General features: G+C 37.2%; 1 protein-coding gene across 6 annotated transcripts in view; it reads left to right on the top strand.

Annotated features, from left to right (window-relative positions):
- The window catches only part of FCHO2 (FCH and mu domain containing endocytic adaptor 2), a 117,705-nt gene that overhangs the window by 11,910 nt on the left and 87,425 nt on the right, over window positions 1–18,370 (top strand). For 4 of the 6 annotated variants that reach the window (XM_059694350.1, XM_059694349.1, XM_059694353.1 and 1 more), the window contains exon 2: window positions 15,899–15,973. In XM_059694350.1, coding sequence (XP_059550333.1) covers window positions 15,899–15,973 — 75 coding nt within the window. Of the gene's footprint in view, window positions 1–2,924; window positions 2,948–6,518; window positions 6,611–15,898; window positions 15,974–18,370 lie in introns of those variants that run through there. The other 2 variants (XM_059694352.1, XM_059694351.1) reach the window with 2 other exon arrangements.

The raw sequence follows: 18,370 nt of genomic DNA, 5'->3' as shown, positions 1-18,370 counted from the left end.
GCTTGAATGTGTTTTATTCTTTTTTTCCTAGCAGTTTTTAAGGCAAAAATGGTACTGGAAGGCTGTCATCGTATATTTGTTGAATTCCTATCAAAAGTGTCTAGAACAGTGGTTCTCAACCTTCCTAATGCCGCGACCCTTTAATACAGTTCCTCATGTTGTGGTAACCCCCAACCATAAAATTATTTTCATTGTTACTTCATAACTGTAATTTTGCTACTGTTATGAATCGTAATGTAAATATCTGATATGCAGGATGTATTTTCATTGTTACAAATTGAACATAATTAAAGCATAGTGATTAATCACAAAAACAATTTGTAATTATATATGTGTTTTCCAATGGTCTTAGGCGACCCCTGTGAAAGGGTCATTCGACTCCCAAAGGGGTCGCGACCCACAGGTTGAGAACCGCTGGTCTAGAAGATTCTTCTGTAGAGGGGCCATTCGTCAAAGGAGAAAGAGTATCTTCAGAATTGGTTAAATGTTTTATTTTGTTTTTCAGAGAAGTCAAATAAAGTGAGACCATCAGAAATGTATTAATGCTATACTTTGCAGTGACTTATCCAAGGTTAGCTAATAAATGTTGGTAAGTGCTAGAGTAAAAGGAGAATATAGAGAGGTAGGAAGTGACATTTATTTATTTAAGCTGTCTGGAGTTCAGAGGAAGGTTCGGCATGTTGTTGTTATTCACATGACAGTAACTCCTGACCTTTCTCTTCCCTCCCCCCCAAATATATATTTTTTTAATTGAAAAAGAAAATGGGTAAAATCAACTTTTTAATTCATACAGTCTACACTCTATCTTTTGCCTACTTTTCAGCTCTTGGACTCATCAAAATTGAAGTGTTTAACTTACTGTTGCCCTTAAAAGATTCTTTGAAAGAAAAGTTTCAAACCATTAACTATAATCTGTGGGGTTTACCCTGGCCAGTAGCTTAGTTGGGTAGCTCAGTTGGTTAGAGCATCATCCTGATATGCCAGTGTTGCAGGTTTGCTCTCCAAGCAGGGCGCACACAAGAAGCAACCAATGAATGCATAAATACATGGAACAACAAATCGATGTTTCTCTCCCTTCTTTTCTCTCTAAAATCAATAAATTAAAAATCTGTGGGGTTTATAGCTTTATGCTTTTCTACTATTTTTGTGGCTCTTAAAACCTAGGTATTTGAATTCCATTTTAGTTAAAATGGGAATTTCATAGCCGTTTAAATAGAGATATTCATTTCTTTTCAAGTGGAAATATGTTAGATTGTATTTTATAATCTATTAAAAAACTTTAGGTATAAAGTTGTGCTATAAAATCAACCAGAAAAAGATAAAGGTGCCTTTGGATTTCTAAAATTAGTTTGATGATTTATTTAAACTTTTTAATTTGATATTTCAAGGATGTCTTACTTGTAGACTGTATTAGGCTAGGAAAAAATCTGAACATTTTCAGTGACTTGTGACCTTACTTAGGTTATCTTTTCAGTTAAATTTCAGTTCAGATGATAATTTAGGTCTAAGACAATATGCATAGTAGACCTCATTTTCATATTAAATTGTAGCATGTTACTATATGTATGAGAAAAGGAATCTGGACTGATAATACATCAAACTGTTAACTGTAGTAGTCTTAGTTAAATTGGTGTGGTAAGAGGAAGTATGATTCTGGACTTTCATCTTCAAAGGATGGCAAAACTTTTTCTTTTTACTTCATACTAGGAATATACAAAGATTTAAAAAAATGTTTTCATTGATTTCAGGGAGGAAAGGAGAGGGAGAAAGAGACAGAAACAATGATGAGAGAATCATTGTTGATCAGCTGCCTCTTGCACCCCCCCCCCCCCCCCCCCCCCCGGGATCAAGCCGACAAACCAGGCATCTTCCCTGCCAGGGAAACAAACTCTGACCTCCATGCTCAACCACTGATAACACTGGCTGGGCTATCCAGAGTTTTTTAAAACTTATTTATATTGGATTATAGGACAATTTTATTTGCCCCAGGTCGAAGGTAGTGGATGTTCTGTGAAAGTGATACCTCTTTGTAAAGTGCATTAAGATGAGCAGATAAAAGATGCTATCTTGTGCAAACCTTCTTAGCAGTTGTTCTCCTTGGGCCAGCAATGGTGTTAATGTTTTTGTCAGTTAATACTGAAAAGTTTCTCTGCAAGAATTTATTGATTAAAGAAGATAATATTATTTACTGAACTTTTTGGGTAATGTTATTGAGCTATATTTTACATGTCATGTAATCCACTCATTAAAGTATACAATTCAGTGGTTGTTGGTAATATTCACAGTCAATTTTGATAATATTTACAACCGTCATCGATTTAAAACCATTTTTATTACCTCAAAAAGATATCCGGTACCGTTTATCATCCCTTACATTACTTCCAACCTCCAAGCAACCTATTAATCTATTTTCTCTTTATTTTTTTATTCTGGACTTTTAAAATGAATGGAATCATTACAGTATGTGGTCTTGTGTGATTGGCTTTTTTCTCTTAGCATAATGTTTTCGGGGTTAATCAGTGTTGTTGCATATATCAGAGCTTTATTCCTTTTATGGCTGAATAATATTCTAGTTCAAGGCTATATCACATTTTGTTTATTCATTTGTCAGGTAATGGACTTTTGGGTTGTTTCCATCTTTTGGCTATTATGATTAATGTTACTATAAACATTCTTGTACAGATGTCTTTGTGGACATATGTATTTACTTGTTAAACTAATGAATTAACCACCTGAAAAGAAGCTCATCATTGATTAGTAAATACTCTTAAAAATCTAGTCACAGGTGTACCTCATTTTGTGCTTTGCTTTATTGCACTTCACAGATGTTGTGTTTTTTATAAATTGGAGGCAAATCCCTCCACCAGCATAAAGCTTACGACTTGTTTTTTTTTGCGATACTCAGTTTGTTGCGATGGTCTGGAACTGAACACACAGTATCTCTGAGGTATGCCTGTATTTGGTTATGGGGGTTTTTTGTTTGCTTGGGTGGGTGACAATAATGTTCTAACAATGATTGTGGTGATGGTTGCACAACTCTATAAATATCCTAAAAGTTATTACAGTGTACAGATTTTAAATGGGTGAATTATATGGTGTGTGAATTATATCTCAATAAAACTGTTGTAAAAAAGGAATAATTTAAAAATTTGAGCAGAAGGAAAAAAACTCATTGATAAGCAAAATTTGATATCAATAGTTGTGGTGTACTTGGAAGAAAATTGCATTTTAAAACTGTCATGATAGCTCTTAACTCTTATATATTGAAGACTTGGTTTATTTTTTATTGGAAAGTTAGTCTATGCTCATTATTCCACTTTCCAGAAATAATTTGCTGTTAATAGTTTGCTGTATATGCTTTTAGACTCGTTTTGTATAAGTACAAGGTGGGGCAGAGGTTTACAGTTGTTCATATGGAAAATAATAAAATAGTTAATAAATAATAATTCAAGATTAAACTGCGTTTTGCACACTCACAACTATAAACCTACTTTTGCCCAACCCCGTATATACAACATGTTATTTTTTTCAGAGAAAATGAAATTCGATTAGGGATACTGTTTTGCACCTTCCTTTTTAATTCAATCCAATTTGCAGTATCAGGCCTCCATAGAAGAATGGGTCATTATGATTTCTGCAGTCATCTGTTACCAATGAACATAAATAGCAACCATATTCAACTGTTAGGGAAAGCTGACTTTTCTAACTGAATAAGATTTGACCAATTTAGAAAACAAAATCTTGCTTATATATAAAACCTTCCTGTACATTTTTCAGCCATTTCCTATAAATCTACAGCTATTTCAAACTGAAATTTAAAAATATATTGCTTTTATTAGGAAGATACCAATTTTCAGAAATTGAGGTAGCAAGAACCAATTTGTTAAGAAAAGACAAAACCAAGCAAAACTACTCTTCAAGAGAAAAAGGGAATCTCCCAACTTCTCTTTTTCTTTAGTTCAAACAACCTTGGGGATCGAGCCCACAACCTGGGCATGTGCCCTTGATCAGAATCGAACCTGGGACCCTTCAGTCCATAGGCTGACACTCTGTCCACTGAGGTAAACCAGCTAGGTCTGGGTGCTGGTTTAAATAGCCCTTCACTCTCAGCTCTTTTCCATTTTTGCCTTTAAATATGCATAATACACTTTGGGAACTCAGATAACCTGGACTTGTTAGAATTATTTGCAAATGAGAAGTAGTAGGTATGTTAGGCGAGAAATTTGGGGCATAAGAGCTTTAGACTTTGGATTTTAAGGTTTTAGATTTCAGGTTTGTTTCTTTCAGGATTCATATTATGAGAGTTGGTGGGTCCTCTAATCATTTGTAATTTCTATATTACAGTCAGATAATGGGATGAATCCATCAGAATTTTCAGGCCTGTTATTATTTGTAACTTTATTTACTAATCTGCGTGATGTTATTTTCACTTGCTATAGACTAGTGATAATGGTTATTTCAAAAAATGTTCTTATTTTGGCTGGAATAAATTTGCATGCAAAAGCCAGGGAAAGTAAAAACTAGAGTTAGATAATAAACTTTATATTTATCTTAAACATGAAAAAGTTGTAGAAGCTAAATGGATATGTTTGGATTCATAAGAGACTGTAGTTTATGACCAGGGCCAGGAGTCGAGCCTGCAACTGAGGTATGTGCCTTGCCCTTGAGCAGAATTGCACCTGGGACCCTTCAGTCTGCGGGCCCACATGCTATCCCTTGAGCCAAACCGACTAGGGCTAATGTTACATTCTTCCTGAAAATTGAAAGTGGCTATTCATAATGTTAAGGATATTATCTCCTTATGAATATAGCTTTTTTTTTTTTTAAAGCTTACAGCACCCGGTATTCAAATATGACATTTTAATTGTATGAATGGCAAACTAATTACTTGGTATATTAGTTGACAAGTTTATTAGGGATCACGTCAACATAACTGGAAGTTCCTATAATATGTTTCCTGTTTTTGGCAAACTTTGGAAAAATTAGGTTTCAGGTTGCATAGCACTTGCTTATGATATTGCTTTTTATTTCCAGTAAATAGGTTCCATTCTTTATTTTCACTGAAGAAAAGTAACACTGACATTTGTGAAGAGAGTTGTTGAGCTTGGTTTATTGATAGTCTTTTACTTCACCTATAACATTGATATTTCTAATGTTTTCTTTGCCATGACTAGCTAACTTAGCATTTATTGGATTAAATAACTAAAGGTTTTGTAGGATTGTGTAGTGGTCTGGTTCTCTTAATTTCCCATTAGTTGAGGACTAGCTAATAGACTGTTAATGCTCTTTTTAAAATTTTATCTACTTTCTCACTTCTCAAATTGTTTAAGTTTACTGAAAGACTCATATTAGCAATTATAAAGTAGCTTGTACTCAATGCTTATATGACTAGTAATATGCTGACTTGCCTAAGATGTCAAGATTTAGTAATTTTGAAGTACAGACTTTTGAGTTAAATTAGTGATTTTCAACCTTTTTATCTGATGGCACACATAAACTACTAAAATTCTGCAGCACACCAAAAAATATATTTTTTGTGGGTCTGCCAAAAAATAGGTGTAATTTTGATTCATTCACACTGGACGGCTTTTGTTGTATTGGCTGTTGTCATTTTTTAAATTTTATTTGATGATATAAGGGAAAAGAGGTCAGTTCTCCTGACTAAATAGTCAAGTATTGTATGTTTTAGAAATTCTTGCAGTACACTGATTGAAAATCGCTGTGTTAAATAATTAGGGATCCCTTAATGCCTATTCAAGGAATTGAATTTTGGTATTTAGTAATGTATTTAAAGAGGTCCATGGTTATCTTTTCTAAATTATACTACATATTATTCCTTAAAATTTCAGACTTAGTTTCATTAATATACCCTTATGAGTGATTATAGAATGCATATATACATGATTGCATCTATGTACATAAAAGCCTAAGCGACCAAATGACTGAATGACCGGTCGACTGGTCGCCATGACGTGCACTGACCACCAGGGGGCAGACGCTCAATGTAGGAGCTGCCCCCTGGTGATCAGTGCACTCCCACAGCAGGAGCGCTGCTCAGTGAGGTTACTGAGCAGCGGCAGCAGCAGGTGCAGTGGTGCTGGGATGAGTGGGAGCAGCGTGGCCCAACCTGGGCTTGGGCTCCTCCCTGGCCGCCTGCCCCTTCACACACTACAACATCCCTTGGGGGATGTCGGACTGCTGGTTTTGGCCTGATTTCCGCAGGCCTGCGGCAGTCCGACATCCCGTGAGGGATCCTGGATTGGGAGAGGGTGCAGGCCAGGCTGAGGGACCCCACGGGTGCACGAATCCATGCACTGGGTCTCTAGTATGTAATAAATATAAACTTTATGAAACCTTACAATATCCATTTGATACAGTTTAAAATCTTACAGTGAGCTACAATGGTTACATTTAGGAAAGATAGCTTACCTGACTGTTAGAATTGCATATTTGTTAATGTTATTTTGATCTCTCTCTCTCTTTTTTTTTATTAAACTAAAAATATTTTTAAATTGTAGGGGGAAAAAAATAGTGGCTTTGATGTTCTTTACCATAATATGAAACATGGACAGATATCGACAAAAGAGCTAGCAGATTTTGTAAGAGAAAGGTATGTATTTTTTCATGTCATTTAACAATTTATTACAAGTTAAATTTTAGAATATAAATGAGAAAATTTTGATTGTATTCAAGTACAGTTGTTAAAAGTATACTATAGTTATACTTTTAAGAAATGGTTATCTGTGATCTACACACTGAGGGCTAAATAGTGGCTCTAATTTGCATTGTTAAACTGATTTATATATCACTGCCTGAAAATATTTTTCATTGAATGTGCTAGCAAGGTGATACAATAGAAAAATTGAGGAACTTTGAAGAATAAAATATTACAATTTCTTTAAATAAACATGTCAGTAAAGAAAACATACTAAAATAATTTGAAAAGACTACGTTTTCTGAACTTGTAGTTAAGGGATGGGGAATGTTCAGCCTGCGGGTTGTATAAGGCTTGAGAAATCATTTGGTGTGGCCCTGCCAAAGCATTAGGGATGAGTTAATTAAATGTTTGACCAAATATAGCAGGCAAATTTTTAAGTTGATAGTTTGGCCTGCGAATGATGTTATAAATATCCAAATGGCCCTTGGCAGAAAAAAGGTTCCCCACCTCTGTTGTAGTTTAATTATTATTATAACTTTTATTTTTAAAGAGGCCCTAAGTATGTATTTTTAAATTCTGCAAAATTACAAAATATGATTACCTTTAAGACTTTATAATATACTAGTTAATTTAGAAACTATTAAAAATCATTATAATTTTATTTGATTAAAGTTGTTTTGTAGTTGGGCCCACTTGATGATTTTTATATGAATACATTTAAAGTCTTTACCTTGATTATAGAGGGATATATGCCTTTAGATACAGTACTTCATTTATTCTTTCAACAATATATATCTAATGTCTGCTGTGTGTCAGACCCTTCTTTGGATTCTGGGTGTATAGTGGTAAAGATACAACTTCTGTCTTCATACAGTTAACTGAAAATGGAGAACAAACTTTTTATGTAACACCAATCCTCTTATGGCTTCCACCTACTGGAGTTAAGAGGGAGCCCAAAAGCTCTAAATACTATGGATAAAGCTATCCCTCTCTGGCTTCTATGTCATCATTGGCAGGTGTAAAGGAGAGGCCCCAGAACTCTGCATCTCTGACATGTCCCCTAGCCTGCCTTTTGCACCAACACTTGCATCACTACTATAACTACCTTGATACCATTAGGCAGTAGTCATGCCTTTTAACCCTGTCTATATCAGTAACCATAAGAAGTCCAGGACTCCTGGGCCATCTCTTTGCCTAGACTCTAATCCCTTTATGATTCTGTGAGCAGTGAGACAACCCCTCCTTCCACGCCCCCTTCCCTGCTTTATTTTTCTTCATAAAACTTAAGCCATCTAATAGAAGCAACATTTTACTTATTTATTTGTCTATCTTAGAATATAAATCTCATAAGAGTAGGGTTTTTTTGTGTGTGTTGTTTTTGCTTATTACTCTATTTCCTGCGCTTGGGGGAGTGCTTGCCTCTTTAGTACGCCCTCAATAAATATATTTTTTAAAAATAATTTTCATTTTTCAATTACAGTTGATACACATTATTATATTAGCCTGGTCTGCACCCCAGTGATTAAACATTACATAACTCACTAAGTGATCACCCTGATAAATCTCACACCCATTTGACACCATGCATAGTTATTATATTATTACCTATATTCTGTGTGCTGTATTATACATTTCTATGACTATTCTGTAACAACCCATTTCCTCAACCCCCTTCCATCTGGCAGCCATCAAAATGTTCTATGTATCTATGAGTCTGTTTCTCTTCTGCTTTTTCATTTATTTTATTGTTTAAAATATATTTTTATTGATTTTAGAGAGGAAGGGAGAGGGAGAGAGGGATAGAAACATCAATGATGAGAGAGAATCATTGATCAGCTGCCTCTTGCAAGCTCCATACTGGGGATCGAGCCCACAACCCGAGCATGTGCCCTGACCGGGAATCGAACCTCTTGGCTCATAGGTCAGTGCCCAACTACTGAGCCATGCTGGCTTTCATCACTTTGAGAATTTCTTGCCACTCCCTTCTGGCCTACAAAATTTGTGTTGAGAAATCAGCTGACAGTCTATGGGAGCTACTTTGTAGGTAACTAACTGCTCTTCTCTTGCTGCTTTTAAAATTCTCTCTTTGTCTTTAACCTTTTGCATTTTAATTTTGATGTGACGTGGTATGTGCCTCTTTGGTTTCATCTTGTTTGGGCCTCTGTGCTTCCTGACTTGTATGTCTATTTCCTTCACCAGGTTAGGGAAGTTTTCTGTCATTATTTTTTCAAATAGGTTTTCAATTTCTCGCTCGTTCTCTTATCCTTCTGGCACCTGCATGATGTGAATGTTGGTTGGTACGCTTGTAATTGTCCCAGAGGTTTCCTTACACTGTCTTCATTTTTTTGGATTCTTTTTTCTTTTTCACTGTTCTGATTGGGTGTTTTTGCTTCCTTATGATTCAGATCACTATTTGATTCTTGGCTTCATCTACTCTAATGTTGATTCCCTGTAAATTATTCTTCATTTCAGTTAGTGTACCCTTCATTTCTATTTTTTAAAAATAATAATTATTTTTCTTTATTTATTTTTAGGGAGAGGAAGGGAGAGAGAAAAAAATATAGATGTAAAGAGAAACATTGATTGGTTGCCATACTCACGTGCCCCACCTGGGGGATTGAACCTGCAACCTGGGTATGTGCCCTGACCGGGAATTGAACCTGCCACCTTTTGGTGTATGGGGTGATGCTCCAACTAACTGAGCACACCGGCCAGGACAGTGTATCCTTCATTTCTGACTGTTCCTTTTTATGCTGTTGAAACTCTCACTAAGTTCATTGTGCATCCTTGTAACGAGTGTTTTGAACTCTTCATCTAGGACCGTGGTCAGCAAACTCAGGCTCGTGAGCCACATGTGGCTCTTTGGCCCCTTGAGTGTGTCTTCCTAAGCCTTAGGATTACCCTAATTAAGTTAATAACAATGTACCTACCTATATAGTTTAAGTTTAAAAAATTTGGCTCTCAAAAGAAATTTCAATCGTTGCACTGTTGATATTTGGCTCTGTTGACTAATGAGTTTGCCGACCACTGATCTAGGAGATTGCTTATTTCCATTTTGTTTAGTTATTTTCTGGAGTTCTGTTCTGCTCTTTGATTTGGGACATGTTTGTCTCCTAATTTTGGAAGCCTCCCTGTGTTTGCTTCGATGTATTAGATAGAGCTGCTATATCTCCCAGATATGGTAGAGTGGCCTAATGGAGTAGGTGTTCTGTAGGGCCCCGTGACACAGCCTCCCTGTCACCCAAGCTGGGCACTTGAGGTGCACTTCCCTCCCTATGTGGGCTGTTTACACCCTACTCTTGTAGTTGAGCCTTGATTGCTGTTGGCACATCAGTGAGAGGGATTTACCCCCTGGCAGGTCAGCTGTAAGGATTGGAGCTGTGCAGGTGCCCACCCCACAGAGCAGGATTTACTTCAGTGGGGCCCTGGCGCTCATTGAATCTGCCCCTTGAGTGTGTCACCTGTGGATATGGTTGGGTGTTGATGTTTCGATGTGGTCTGAGGCTGTCCACTGGGTGGGCTGGCTCTGGAGCCTTCTTGGAGGTACAGGCCAAGGTCAGCCGCTGCCTTTTTTTCTGCCCGGTGCCACCCCACATGAGTAACAAAGTAATATGCAGATAGCTGCTATGTGCTGGCCTTGGAGGTGTCCAGGTGAGGCCAAGATTCGAACCAAGGTCCATTCCACCCCTCTTGCCAGTCTCTGAATCCCTAGTTGTAGGACTTTCCTTCAGTCTGATTTCAGGTGGTTCTGAATGATGGTTTTTCTGTCGTTTACTTTAATTTTGCTGTGGTTGTGGGAGGAGGTGAGTACTGCATTTACCTACCCGCCATCTTGACCGGAAGTCCAGTAAACATTTTTTGATAGAATGAACCTGTAACTTCATTATCCTAATCCAAGATGATATTATAATCTAATCCATTGTTGTTGCCTGAACTGCAGTGATAGCCTCTGACTGGTCTATCTACATTCATTCTTGTTATCCTGCAATTTATTCTCTGCACTATAATTGGAGTACTTTTTAAAAACTACAGATCAGTTTGTTACTTCTCCAGTTTAAACCATTTCAAAGGCTTCCTGTTGCTCTTAAGGTACGCCTGCATAGTCTGACCTGAAACTGCTTTTCAGATTTTAGGTTACACCAGTCTACTCTTTCCTCTCCATGGACATTGGCCATATTATTGACAGGCTTCTTCTAGTCCAGGCTTTGTACATGCTTATTCCTGTTTCCACTTAGTTAATACCTACTTATTTTTTAGAGCTCAGAATTGTGCTCATTTTGCCAGGAATCCTTTTATTAATGTCTTGACTAGGTAAAAGCACCTATTATAATCTTTCTCAACATCATATAGCTTTTTCTAGTATTTATAAAATTTTTGATTATTCATTTTTGTTACTTGTTTTTTTGTTTTGTTCCCCTATAAAGGGAACAGTATATAGTATTTTGTGCCCCAGCACCTAGCACAGAGCCTTGTACATCTAGATACTCATATTTCTTGAAAGAGTTAATGAGAAAGAAAGTACTATGCACTAAGGATTTTGCATACATTATCTCATTTAACTCTCAGAACTGATAAGCTGTCTTGGCCAGTGTAGCTCAGTTGGTTTAGTGTTGTCCCGTGCACCAAAAGGTCACTGGTATGGGTTGTGGATTCAATCCCTAGCCTCGGGGTGGGTACGGGAGGCAACTGATATTTCTCTCTCACATTGATGTTTCTCTCCCCGCCCTCCCCCTCCCCATTTCTTTCCCTCCCTCCCTCTCTCCCCCACCCCCTTCTTTCTCTAAAGCAATAAAAACACATTTAAAAAAGAACAAAACTGATAATTTATTTACTAGGGGCCCAATAAAGGTTAAATAACTTCCTAAGTCAGCCATTCAGACTTTTTTCTTCCTCCTTTCTTTCAATAGCTTTATTGAAGTATAACTGACATACAATATACTGTATATAGTTAAATCATATAATCTGATACATTTTGACATAACCATACACTCATGAAATTACCATAATCATGGCAATGAACATACTCATCATCCTCTTTGTAATTCCTCCCTCCTGTCCCTTCCCACCATCCCTAAGCAACCACTCATTTCCTTTTTTTTTTAACCCTACATTTGCTTCTGACACTTAGATTAGTTTGTATTATCAGTATAAATTGAATCATGCAAGATATATTCTGTTGTCTGATACTTTGACTCAGTATAATTATTTTGAGCCCTAGCCTGTTCGGCTCAGTGAATAGAGTGTTGGCCCACAGACCAAAGGGTCCGGGTTTGATTCCAGTCAAGGGCATGTACTTTGGACGCACATCTAGATACTCATATTTCTTGAAAGAGTTAATGAGAAAGAAAGTACAGGACTGGCCAGAGCCTGTGTGAGAGGCAACCAATACACGTGTCTCTATCACATCGATACTTCTCTCTCAAATTGTATAAATATGTCAAAATGTAATTGTCACTGTTTACAGAAATTTGGATTGTTTTCAGTTTTTTGCTCTTGTAGATAATATTGCTTTGAATATTCTTTTTTAAAAAATATTTTTTTTTTATTTCAGAGAGAAAGGGAGAAGGAGAGAGAGATAGAAACATCAGTGATGAGAGAGAATCATTGATAGGCTACCTTCTGCATGCCTTCCACTGGGGATCGAGCCCACAACCTGGGCATGTGCCCTTGACCGGAATTGAACCCAGGACCCTCAGTTCGCAGGCTGACACTCTATTCACTGAGCCAAACCGGCTAGGGTGCTTTGAATATTCTTGCACATATGTCTTGGTGTACATATACACATATATATTTATATTAGTTGTATACCCTGAAGTAGAATTGCCAGGTCATAGAGTATGCATATGTATAGGATAAAGAATTTTCCAATGCTCCACTGAACCAAACCAGCCAGGGCTCTTCTCATTTTCTTGACATTATCTTTCAAAGAGTAGAAGTTTACATTTTTAGGGGTGGGGCGGGGGGGGGGGTTGGGGGTTAATGGGGGGAATGAGGACACATTTGTAATACCTTAACTAATAAAAAAAAAAAAGAAGTTTACATTTTAATGAAGTCCACCTTAATAATGATTTCTTTCACAGGTCATGTCTTTGGTGTTATATCTAAAAAGACATCACTATACCCAAGATCAGATAGGTTTTCTCCTGTGTTATCCTCTGAGAGTTTTATAGTTTTACGGTTTACTTTTTTGTCATTGATTTTCTCCAGTTTTACTAGTGTGTGACTAGGTGCAGATACCGTTTTATTTATCCTCTCAAGGTTCGTTGGGCTACATGGATCTATGGTTTGATATCTTGTCAATTTTGGAAAATACTCCACATTTTTATCTCTATAGACATTTCTTCTGACACATCCATTCCCTTTTTACACAAATGTTAGACTCTTTTGCTGTGTTCTTTTCCTTTGTTTTTACATTCTTTTGTCTCTTTTAACTTTATTCCAGGAGATTATTCTCACCTGTCTTCTAATTTACTAATTCTCCCTACAGTGTTACAGTGTATTGAATTTGCTGTTAAACCTCATTCATTGACATAACTTTTTTCAGATATGGAATTTATATCTTTGTTCAAATCTGCTATGGTTTCCTCCACTTTTTTTTTTAAACAGCAGAAATTTATTTTCTCAACAGTTCTGGAGTCTGGCAAGTCCAAACTCTATGTTATAACAGGTTTTGGTATCTGGTGGGAGCTCTCTTCCCAGCTTGCAGATCACTACCATCTCTCTGTATCTTTAGATGGCAGACAGAGCTGGTTTCCTCCACTTTTAAAAAATAATTTCTAGTTCTCTATGGAAATTTTTGATTTAATCTACTATCTCCTTAAACATAATACATAAACTCATAAGGTCTAAGTTTTTTAATCTCAGCTTTTAGAACACTGCCAGTTTGTTCCTGTTGGGTTTTGTTAATCATGTCTTGTCTCCTACTAGAGGCCCGATGCATGAAATTCATGTAAGAGGCTCAGCTTTCAGAGCCCTGGCTGCCTTGGCCAGCCCTCACAGCCCCGGCTTTGTCCGGAAGGTCGTTCTGCTATTCAGTCTAATTAGCATATTAGCTCCTTATTATATAGGATATTATATAGGACAGTGATGGCAAGCCTTTTGAGCTCGGGGTGTTAGCATTTTGAAAAACCCCAACTTAACTCTGGTGCCGTGTCACATTTAGAAATTTTTTGATATTTGCAACCATAGTAAAACAAAGACTTATATTTTTGATATTTATTTTATATATTTAAATGCCATTTAGCAAAGAAAAATCAACCAAAAAAATGAGTTTGCCTGTCACCTCTGACATGCGTGTCATAGGTTCGCCATCACTGATATAGGATGTGCCTGTGGTTTTATGAATGTGTATAAACATCATGTAGGATCCAGTATCAGGATTTGAAAAGATATGGGTTGCAGTCCCTTTGAGGTTTTGCTTATTTATGGTTCATCCTTACTCTTGAAGTCTCAATTTGAAGGATTTGGAATTTCCCATAATTCCCACCTTGGCAGGTCTCAGTCTATAGTTGTGTCTCCCTTGCCCTGTGAGGCTGTGAAAAGCACTGTTCCACTTAGTCTTACCTGCCTCTTGTAGATGCCCCCAAGGGAAAAGCTGCCCTACATGTCTGACTCACTTCTCTGGATATTCTTCTCTTGGATCTTGGCCCACTGATTCTTAACTGTCTCTTTAGTTCTCGGATGCCTTTTAGTCACACACCTCTTCCTCTGTGTTTTTCTAGTTTTCCTTATTGGGAGGATTTTGTATCAATTCATTATTTCTGGAAATTGAACCACTTCTTATTTCTTGCTGTTAAAACTTATCCATTAAGATACTAATATTTCTTTCTGTATTAACTTTTTAGATGATCAAAGTACTACCTATGTAATATAGTTTATTAAAAGGATAAAAAAGTTAAGGAGCAAAAAACAGTCACAATGCCAACAGTGAGAGGCAGATACTGTGAATAGTTCCTTTTTGTTGGCCTGTTATGGGTGTGGGGTAGGGGAAGAGTTTGGAGATAAGCTTAGTTTGGATAATCTGAGTTTGAGGTGCTCAAGATATTTTAAGTAGAGTTATGCTTGAGGCATTAAGATATTAAACATGATTTGATGCAAGAGCAGTGTGGAGATCTGGATTTGAACATTAAAAGCAGGAAGTTAGTTCAACCTATCAAAGTACCTATCAAAGTAAATGGAAGGGCAGTGGTGGTTGTAGGCTGTTCCGCTGTTAAGGGTAGCACAGATTGAGAAGGGACAGGGTAATTACAGAGGTAAGATGGAACTTAAAGTTTTGTAGTGTGAAGAAGGCCAATATATACAACAAATACTGTCTCATATGTTGTATATGTAGGTTATGTGTCTATGGGAAAAATTTTTTTACCTCATGCTTTTAATGGCTTTGGTTGATCTTTTTTTTTTTTAATATATTTTTATTGATTTCAGAAAGCACAGGAGAGGGAGAGAGAGAAACATCAATGATGAGAAAGAATCACTGATCGGCTGCCTCCTGCATGCCCCACACCGGGGATTGAGCCCGTAACCCGTGTATGTGCCCGTGACCAGAATGGAACCCACGACCCTTTAGTCTGCAGGCCAACGCTCTATCCACTGAGCAAAGCAGCTAGGGGTGATCTTTTTTTTAAAGCCTAAAATCCTATAAGCTTAACAGTAGTTATATAAGACAGTATTACAGTAGGGAATACTTGTTTGTGTTTTAGATTTAATCACAAAATAGATTAAACCTTGAAGTTCAGGATTTCAGACATGCTAATAATTAATATTTAGTATTATGCAAAAGAGTTATTAATCTCTTGTTCTAGTAAATGTGTATAATAATGAAATCACAATGTTGAAAATAAACTATATTAAGTACACTAAGTAGGTATTAAAAACAAATGACTTTCACACTGAATCAGTTTACATAGAGAGATAAAAATACAAGAAGCAGCACTCTTGCATTTCCTGTTTAAATAACTATTGGTACTAAAGGTAAAAAGAGTGGTGACTTCATGTAAGTTTTCTGGTGATATAAATTATTTTAGTTCTATACCAGATTAATTCTTTAAGTAGATGTGCACAAAGGGCCAGAAATTCATGACCACATACTTATTTTTAGCATATACTTGGAATTATCTTTTTGTTTCTACAGTTTTAATTGTATTTTGATAATTTTGCTATGTGTTTGGTAATTAAAGGAAATATTATAATATGGAAATTTTATTTATTTATTTATTTTTTGGGGGAAATTTTATTTAATAGAGCCACAATAGAAGAGGCGTACTTCAGGTCAATGACAAAACTAGCAAAATCTGCAAGCAATTATTCACAACTTGGGTGAGTTAATTTCTTTGGAGAACTCTTTTTTTAATGCTGATTTAGGCAAAGTTCTTCAGAATATTAGATTTCATTGAGGATATAATAGCTCATAAATGTAAAATATATAATCTACTTATTTATTGACTTGATTGAAAATATAATTGAGCTTGTTGAATTACCGAATACAGTCAAAGTATGTAAAACTTATTTTTTGCCCTTTGTTAAATGACATAGTCATTCAGTAGTATAATTTGGACATTATAAATATTAAGTGTAATGCATGTTGTTCTAGTTTTCTGTAGGTTCATTTTTTCTCTAGCTTCATTTAAATTCTGCTACATAGTGAGCTTTAAAAACTCAATTAAATGATTGAAATGTTAAAATTTGTTTAAAATGTTTGATTATTTATAGACTATCATTAAATCTTTTAAGAAATGTATTCTTTGGAAAATGAAAACTAATAAAAATTTGTTTAAAATGAGATGTGTTCATAGCCATAACAACTCTGGGAAGAATAATTGTATAATTTGAAACATAACAACTCTGGAAAGAATACTTAATCTGATTTAGTTATCTAAAGTTTGGGGAGAGGTATTTTAGCTCAGATGTGAAAATAATTTGTGTAACATTTATAAAGATTTTTAGAGTGATATTTAGTAAAAGATTCCTCTGTATATGGGTTTCTGATGCATCTGTGAATCCCCTGAAATTTACTGTAAAGTTTTGGGTAGGTGGTATTATTAACTCATTTCTGATGAAGAGGGTCTATACCAGATTGACATATGGTTTTGCAATTCAAAAAACTGGTTAAGAACGACTATTTTATCAAAGTATTCTCTAGTGTCATTGAATGAGTTTAAATAAAAATCTGACTATGGCCTGCATAAAGAGGAGTTGTACTCTTCAGTTCATCCAGACCGTAGTGACACTGTCCATTATGTAAGTGCTGATACACACACACACACACACACACACACACACACACACACACACACACACATATATATATATACTAGAGGCCTGTTGCACGAAGAGATTCGTGCAATAGGCCTTCCTTTCCCCTGGCTGCTGGCACCGGTTTTCCTCCGGCACCTGGGGCCCAGACCTTTACTCTGGCCAAGTTCTGGCCGGAGCCGGCCCCGGAAATGTCAGGCTTCGCTGCTCCGCCAATCCCGGGGCTGTGAGGCCTCGCTGCTCCACCAGCCCTGGAGCCGTGAAGCCTTGCTGCTCCGCTGGCCCAGGAAACCTCAGGCCTTGCTGCTCCACCAGCCCGGGGCCGTCAGGCTTCCAGTGGAGCCTACGTATGCAAATTAACCGCCATCTTTGTTGGTGGTTAATTTGCATATCCTGCTGATTAGCCAATGGGAGGCATGTTTGTCTATTATTAGATAGGATATAACTACTAGAGGCCCAGTGCACGAAATTCATGCATGGCCAGGGTTCCTAGGCCTGGTCGGCGATCAGGGCTGATTGGGGCCTTCTGGCTGCTGGCAGGGCCTCCCCCAGCTCCCGGCTGCCAGCCTTTCTTGATTCTGAACTGCCCCTGGTGGCCAGCGCACATTATAGTGAGAGATCGAACTCCTGGTCTCCCAGGAGATCAGGCCTAAGCCAGCAGTCAGACATCCCTCTTGCAATCCAGGATCCCTCGCTCCTTACCGCCCATCTACTCGCTGCTCCTTACCTCTTGGCTCACTTCTCTTTAGTGCTGCTGTGGAGGTGGGAGAGGCTCTCGCCACCGCCGCTGCGCTTGCCAGGCATGAGCCTGGCTTCTGGCTGAGCAGTGCTCTCCCTGTGGGAGCGCACTGACCACCAGGGGGCAGCTCCTGCTTGAGTGTCTGCCCCCTGGTGGTCAGTGCGCATCATAGCGACCGGTCATTCTGGTCGTTCCACCGTAACGGTTGCTTAGGCTTGTGTTACATAGATTCATGTGTGTTATTTAACCAGAAAAAAGTTGTATATATCTAATTTTTGTAAATGGAATAATAATATTTGAAATTCCTTAAAGAAACCTATATTTAAAGAAATCTTATGTTGAACTGCTTTTCTCTGTAAAGAATCCTTTGGTAAAGTAAAGGGACACTCCTATCTTACCTGCTTTGTGAAATCTAGACTATCATCATGTATCAGGTTTACATGAAGTGATGCACAAGTCTTTTGATGCTGTTGTGAGTGGATTGTTTTAGTGTCTTTTTTTTTCTTTTGAAATTTTCCATCTACTTGCCAGATTTAGGGCTGATGAGATTTTAAAGTGTGAAATGATATCTAATCAGAACAATACTAAGTGTTTTCTTTTTAAAGTATATATTTATTGATTTCAGAGAGGAAGGGAAAGGGAGAGAGAGATTGAAATATCAGTGATGAGAGAGAATCATTGATCGGCTGCCTCCTACACGCCTCCTACTGGGGATCAAGCCC

The sequence above is a fragment of the Myotis daubentonii genome, chromosome 4 (assembly GCF_963259705.1).
Source record: "Myotis daubentonii chromosome 4, mMyoDau2.1, whole genome shotgun sequence".
In the NCBI taxonomy this organism is placed as follows: Eukaryota; Metazoa; Chordata; class Mammalia; order Chiroptera; family Vespertilionidae; genus Myotis; species Myotis daubentonii.
This window is presented reverse-complemented; position numbering and strand designations above follow the sequence as displayed.